The sequence below is a fragment of the Clarias gariepinus genome, chromosome 7, assembly GCF_024256425.1.
Source record: "Clarias gariepinus isolate MV-2021 ecotype Netherlands chromosome 7, CGAR_prim_01v2, whole genome shotgun sequence".
NCBI classification, from domain to species: Eukaryota; Metazoa; Chordata; class Actinopteri; order Siluriformes; family Clariidae; genus Clarias; species Clarias gariepinus.
This window is the reverse complement of record NC_071106.1, coordinates 16,369,969-16,377,643: the sequence shown is the minus strand read 5'-3', so window position 1 is coordinate 16,377,643 and position 7,675 is coordinate 16,369,969. Positions and strand designations below refer to the sequence as shown.

Genomic DNA, 7,675 nt, shown 5'->3' with positions numbered 1-7,675 from the left:
AGAGCAAAGTAGAGCGCCACGTCCACGTCACGCAAAGTCTGAGCGTGTTGTAGGTTAGACAGCGAGAAAGAGAGACAGAGGGTCGGCGGATTTCAGGCTGGTTCGGCGCTGAGTGAAGTTTAAACCGCCACAGGTTGCTGTAAGTCTACAAGCGGAATCAGCAGGAGTGCAGGCTGAGAGGAAGAACAGCTCGCGTTAAAGTCTGTGAGTATCATCCTCATCCTCATCATGTCGCTAACGTTAGCTAGCACTTGAGAAAAGTTTTCACTCTTCTTTTCCAGGGCGACAGTTATACCGTGCTGTGGCGTTAGCTAGCAAGAATAACTCTATAACACTTATTATAGTCATGATATCATAGTTTTGTTTCATATTTCGGTATTTTAGACATATTTTTTTTCTTTCTGGTTGTTGTTGTTGGCCCATTTCAGGCTGCAGATAACATTAAAGTTACCTGGTTTACAGAAGTGCTGGATGATGTCTCTGAAGGAAAAATAACTATTATTATTATTATTATTATTATTTCAATTTCTAACTTTCTAAACATTCAGTATGTTAGCAGTGTGTTTGTAGCATTTGTCTAAAAAACAAACTAGCATTTTAGCTTATGTTCTTCATGTAAGGTTAACATGCTAGGGTTAGTTAGTTTGTTTGTTTGTCTGTTTATATGAGAAACTTGTTAAACGTTGGCCTTTTTATTTATTCATGTTCTCTCTCTTTTCAAGGACATCCTGAGTCTTAAACGAATCGTGTTTAGTCTATGTGCTGGAGTAAAGCCATGTTAAGTCACTCATGCCTACGTGTAACTGCACTCAGTGGTTGACTTTTTTTTTTTCCCCCTTGGGCTTCAGGCTCGTGTTCAGCACACACACTGAAACAATGAAGGCCTTAAACTAAATACTTACAATCATCTAAAGAGATTTAAATAACAATAATAAAAATCTCAAACGACTATTATGTGATCTTCAATAGTATCCAATATTACTTTTTTTTTATTAAGTGACTTTACATGCTTATTTTGTCTACATACTGTACTGGTCTGTTTTCATTACCTGCTAATAATGTTACTGGGAGGAATTGGTTTCGCTTCATGTCTACCTAAACCATGCGATGCTTCAGCGCTTTAGTTTTGAAAGTCTATCTGACTTTCAGCTCCTTATCTGTAAATTCTGCTCAAACAGATCATCAACAACAGCATCATGTCATGTGCTTCATCTTGTACATTTACTGCCATTTTGACTTCAACCTTCACATCTAATTTCTCATTGTTATGACTGTCCCTAAAATGCTTTAGGCCTAAACCTTATGAATAAGATTTTTCTTCTTTTTATTATTATTATTATTGTTAAACATTATAGTAACTGTTCTAGAAATGTCTCTTTTGATATCGGCATTTGACATGATCAGTCACTGAATCACTGAACACGGTTCTTTTGCTTTTGGGCCTTTATTATTGCAGGTCTATGTGCCAAATATCAGCATGTTTTATTTTTCTACTTCAGTTTGCTGTTACATTAAACTCGACTGGTTTCAATTATATGCCCTCTAAAGTGTCTATAAAAACATAGCAGTTACAAATGTGTATGCAGTATGTAATGTTTGTATGTGTAAACACAATCCTAACTGGCTGTGAACTGGTTGGCCTTGTTCTGTGTTGACACCCTAAATAGCTTTTATTTAGTTATTTAGGCCATTTAGCAAATGTATATTTTAAACCTTCTTTTTTTCTTTGTTAGGAAACCACAATGAGCAAGATAGATGATCCACAGCATGATGAGCCTGCATACTTAAAGGATGAGCCTCCAGCAGGTAGTTATTATTATTTTTGAGTTTCTTTCACATACACCAGTTAAACCTTTTCATATATAAAGGTAGTCCTACTGTAAATCCACACGGTGGTGCTCTTGTCCCATTGAGTCCTCCATCTTCCAAATAAACACTATGGATGTGTTGACACTTCGGTTCTCTTGGTTCACTCAAAATCATTAAATGATACGTTAATTTTAGTTCACTAGTATAAAGTCCTGGTTTGGTTAGCGTTCACATTAGATTTTATATATGGTGGTGTCTTTACCAGCTGAAAACTCATAAAAAGGTGTGACTACACAAGTGTGCCTTCAAATGGAGAGTAAAATGATGTAACACGCTTTTATTTTTTACATTCACATTTGACAGACACCCTTATCCAGAGCGATGTGCGTTTATATCTCATTACACATTTGAATAGTTGAGGGTTAAGGGCCCAACAGTGGCAACTTGGTGGTGAACTGGGGTTTAAACCTAGGACCATCACTCAGTAGTCCAATGTCTTAAGCATTAAGCTACCCCATAAAAAAAATTACATTTAAAATAAAAGGTATCTGCCTGCCTGGTACAAGAAAACAGAACCACATGCGATAGTACAGCAGGGCTGTGTACAATAACGAGAGCGCTTTCAGCAACATATTACAGTTCATCAGACCGTTGAACATTTGTGAACTTTTCACAAATGCTCTTGTTATTGAAAACTGCCTTGCTGTGATATCATGTGTGATACTGATAGTGAATGTTCTTGGATGCTCGTTAAATTAAATTCGGCAGTGTTCCATTAATGCCGTTAGATATTTCATTTTTTAAACACATCAGTTTTTCGTCGGGACATTTCCTTATTCTCGTCCAAACGCTGACTTTTTATCAGATGTCACCAAGTGAAAGTTTCCAGGTACACACTACATTATCAGATAATGCTAGGAAAGCAGATTTAGTTAATGTTCATATCAGGGTTGTGTACACGTCCACCATTTTAAGGGGTTTGCTTGGTGAGCACCAAGGTTCGGATGGTAGGTTCAAGGTTTATGCCAAAAATGTGGATTAAGTGTGAATCATATTTAGGTGTAACAAAGTAAATCTTAAGCCCATGCTTGTGCTTTAAGTTTTAGAATTATTAATAACATTTTCCATGAATTATACATGTTTCCTTGTTTCAGACAGTAACTCTGCTCTAACCAAAAAGCAGAGAAAAGATCAGTTCTTCAGCTTTGACTGTTTAGCTTCAGCAGGGAGGGATGGGGTAATGGGGTGAGGGGTTGCCATTTGCATTCAGTCATACTTATACAGTAGGTAGCATATGTGTTTCTTCTTTCTTTTTTTCTTTCTTTTTTTTTATTCAGACTTGAAATGTAAGAAATTGTTCAGAAACAAATCATTAAATACTGTATATAAACAAGCTTGTCATAGCAGTAGGCAGATTAAACAAAAATGACGATGGGTTCCCTATGAGTTCTTATGTCATCTCATTTTTCTTTGTCACAATCACTCCTGTGTAGCTTATAAGGGAAACATTTTAAAAAGCTATACATTCATGAACATGTACAATTATTATTTATTTATGTTCTTGTCTGGAATTAATTTTTCTGTACTTTTTAATTTTTCTTACTTTTCTTACTTTTTTGTGACGCTTCCCTTTGTTGTTTCCTTTTGAACTATATTAATGAAATTATATTGAATTAAACTGTGAATGAGTTTATGATCTAGATACATATTGTTGAAAAAGCAATATTGACATAATTTGCTAACGTATACTATACGTATCATTATTGTTGTTCATCATTTAGTTAAAGATTGTGACCACAGTTAATTTCTTTTTATTGCATCTTAAAAAAAAAAAAAAAAAAGATTTGAAAAATCTTGAAGATTTTTGCTACTGAATTATGCTTGGAGAAGTTATATGAAGGCAGGACTACAAATCCAAACACATTTGAAGGATAAGAGTTATCTTATCTTAAACACAGCAATTTTTTAATAAAGACTTCTCATCTTATCTAAACTTCTCCCCAGGAGCTTCACATTTTACCATCAGAGAGTGCTAGAATGTGATCTTGTGCAAATAGATCTACAAATCTGATTATTTTTCTTCTTTATCTACTAATTAAAAATGGCAGATAAGCCAGCCAACACACAAATCTGAAGTGATTTACAACTCTACAGCTGTTTTTAAGTCTCCAGTATTAACAGAATTCTCATTAATCTGACTCAGGAGATGCAAACTGTCAAACTATAATGTCAAAATATATATAATTAAAAAATAATCATTTAACATGTGTCTAACTAGCTAAAATTAAAAGGATAATATCAGTTCACTGCTTTGTGTGTGTATTTATTTATTTTATGTATTTATTTATTTTATTTTTTATTTTTTTGATGGCATGGAAAATTGTTGGCTGGAAGACTCCCTTTCAGTTTTTAACCAAATGAGAAAACAAAAAGATTGATGGGGTTCAAGAAGCATTAGATAAATAATAAAAAATCCTGATCTTATGAAGCCTTCTTCTTGGGTACCTTAGACAATTGAGAAGACATTACACAGCCCTAACGTGATTTAGTGTTAATTTACCATTGATTATTATCTTTTTCCCCCCCAAATGAGTAGATGATTGTTGCTGATAATAAGTGTATTGCATTTTTCGTCCTACAGATACAAATAAGGACCACCCTCAGGCTCAGCCAGGCATGTTTTCCAGAGTGACAGGAGGTCTATTCAGTGTCACTAAGGGGGCTGTCGGGGCCACCGTTGGTGGGGTTGCCTGGCTTGGAGGGAAGAGCTTGGACCTCACCAAGACAGCTGTCACCTCTGTTGCTGCTGTTCCTAGCATGGGAGTAGGATTGGTGAAAGGAAGCGTGTCTGCAGTGGCCGGTGGAGTAACTGCAGTTGGCTCAGCAGTTGTTAATAAGGTTCCTATTGGAGGGGGAAAGAAGAAGGACAAGTCTGATTGAAATGTCTGAATTTTGTGAGGAGAGATGCTGTCATCAGTGACTTGATATGACTTCTCAGTGGGATCATGTTTGGTTTGATATTCTGCAAAAATGCTTTGTTGGGATCAGATCAATGCTGTTCTATGAAAGAGCGACTTCAGTGTACTAGGAGTGTCCATCTGCTTCTGAGAAGAGGCTGTTTTTGTATCCTAAGTTGTATGTTTTGGAACATGACAAGGTTTGAATGTTATGATCCCAGTAAGGGAAAATATTTTTAATATTTGAAGTATTAGTTTTCAGAGTCGTTTGGAGAGTCAGGTGTTTAGTGAGGGACCACTGTAACATTGTTTCATCAAACCACATTGCACCGGGTTTTGTGTCTTTGATCATGAACTAGGGAATACACATATCTTTGTACCAGAGCCTTAGGGAAAATTAGTCCCATGAGCCATAAGTTGAATTGACGCAGAAATCACTTAGGTATCCATCAGTTTACTGCAGCAGAAAATTTGAGACTGTGATGGGTTGACGGTAATGGATCATCTGTTTGATTGAGATACAGAGATACAGCCTCTGGGGTCCAGGCTGAGGCTTCTCATACAGCTTTTCTCATCAGTCTATTTTTCTTTCTTTTTTCTTTTTTTTTTTTACCTGCAATACAGAGAAGCCCTGGGCCTCCAGCCAGGAATGAATGTGTTTGCTGTGCACCAAAAACAACAGCTAAAGGTGTTATTCTGTTGAAAATCTGAATGCTGGTAGAAAACATTCATGACCAAAAACCGAAAAGTTTGTAACTATTTCATTATTCAATGAAATAGCAGTTCAGGTTAGGTTCTAATGTCTGTCAAATGTGGCCCATTTTTTTTTTCTTTTGTGGTGGAGATTGTCTATAAAGTTTTTTGACTACACGTGTTATTTATCCTAAAAAAACATTTTCAGTGGCTTTCAAATTTTGTCTAATCCATTTCACAAAAACAAAAGCATTTTCCTCCCAATCCAATACTGCATTACAATTTTATATTTTGATATGAATGAGCAGAGACAGTATTTTCTGTTAGATGTGTTCGGACTCTTTGTTTTCCTACAACCAAAGAATGCAAATGCTCAGTCAGTATATCTTCTCTGTAATAATCAAGGTTTTTTGATTTTATTAATGTAAGTGTATTCATTTTACACACAAATATGTATCTGTGTGTGAATATATATAAATAATGTGAATTAAATAAAGAAATAGGATTTAACATTGCATTGATCTGCTTTTGCATTATTATAATAAGTGGTTAATAGTCAAACCCTGTTTACATGTAGTTTTCTGAACAAGGGGTTCGGCATTCACTCGTGGATGATTTCCAGTTTGAACGGCATTTCAGATCTGAGCAATGTCTGAGATGTGTTCAGGATTTGGCAACACCGTCTGTCACCTTTGGCAAGAGCTCATTCTTCGCAAGTTTGACACTTTCATCAGAAGCTCACACTTGGCTGTGCAGATTCTCAGACACTAGGATCATAGACTGTGCAGGGGTACTCAGTTACGAAACAGCAAAAACAACAAAACTTTTTTTCAGGTCAAGCGATTTTTATGGAAAAATACAAAGTTCTGTAAGACATTTGAAGTAGCTTTAAGATTTTTTGCTTCATTTCCAGAAGTAGCTGAATGCAAGTACCTGTCCTTGTGAATGTGGTACACATTGTACTGTATATGTAGATAACTCATTCACACTTTACCCTAGTCAGATAAAAATGTTAGATGTAAACTGGTGATATGCAATCTGGATGGTGGCAGCAGTCTTATCACCAGACACCTCACACACAAACACATGAATAAACAAACGTATTCATACTTCAAGTAAGTATGAGTAGCTGACCATCCGCATTCCCATCCAGAAGAAACCTAAATGTAATTGGCGATAGTGTCCAAAACTCCATCGAGTTCAAGCTCCGGACCAAACTTGAGACTCTGAAGCTGTAAGAGAATAAATCTACCTGCTGTTCCACCATGCTGCCCATATATGTTGGTAATATTGCAGAGTTCTACAACAGTTCTATCATGCTAATAATATACAGCAACCACTACAGTATATAGCAACGTCCAATTCATCCAATTCAACAAGATATGACAAATTTACAGCCAGCTGGTACAATATGTGTCCTGCATGTGCAAAGAAAAGTTTAATGAGTGCCTGTCAGAGATAATTTGTTTGAAAGAATTTGCATACTCTTATTTGTTAGTTGCAAGTCTTGCTTTGTATTATCCCAAAAAAATTTTTTACTAAGTATATTTTGTCAGTATTTTTATAAACATTTTGACATTATACGCATCAAACGATGTTGCGTTGCTTTGATCCATACCAAATTTGTTCTGATTACTTAACACTGAATTTTAAACTTACCATACGGTAATAAGCTCTTTCACTATAAGGCACCATTGATCATTGATTCATCATGCTTATGAGTAGCAATGGGACGGTAAGCTTGTTTTATTAATTATTATTAAAGATTAATATTTAATTGCCTAGATTATTTTCTTGGGTCACTTGCAAGCTTGTCTATGGTCACAATAGGTCTAGGGACGTACAGCTTATAGCTGCTCTTTAGATTGTAAAGAGGGTAGGGAGAGCATCTCTCCTTACAATCTCAGACATTGATATTGAGATATACAGTAGCTGACTTAGCAAACGGTGCCTGAAGTGAAGAGTTTCAGCAGGAATCTGATTTTATATTAACTGAAATGAAACTAATTCAAATTTGCACAATTAGTTTATAATCCTCAGGGTAAATATAAAAATAGCAAAGTTGCAATGTAAGTGTAGCAAAAGTGATGTAGCATCAATTATGATTTACTCATGAAATATCGTTATTGGGAATCATGTACAAGAGTGTGCATATGTTTTAAATTGTCCTCTAATTAGGTATCTTTGCACTCTAAAAAACGCTGGGTTGTTTTTTC

General features: G+C 35.6%; 1 protein-coding gene across 1 annotated transcript; it reads left to right on the top strand.

Annotated features, from left to right (window-relative positions):
- Positions 1–5,974, top strand: tmem263 (transmembrane protein 263). The gene is made up of 3 exons (XM_053499733.1): positions 1–204; positions 1,734–1,806; positions 4,451–5,974. Exons 2-3 carry the CDS (start codon positions 1,743–1,745, stop codon positions 4,747–4,749), a joined length of 363 nt encoding a protein of 120 aa, XP_053355708.1. The 5' UTR covers positions 1–204; positions 1,734–1,742; the 3' UTR covers positions 4,750–5,974.
- The last annotated feature ends 1,701 nt before the right edge of the window (positions 5,975–7,675 follow it).

Bases quoted from the DNA above. Each gene is read 5' to 3' on its own strand.
- tmem263 (XM_053499733.1), top strand. From the start codon at position 1,743: ATGAGCAAGATAGATGATCCACAGCATGATGAGCCTGCATACTTAAAG. The intron at 1,807-4,450 runs GTAGTTATTATT...TTCGTCCTACAG, and splicing joins AAAGGATGAGCCTCCAGCAG to ATACAAATAAGGACCACCCT.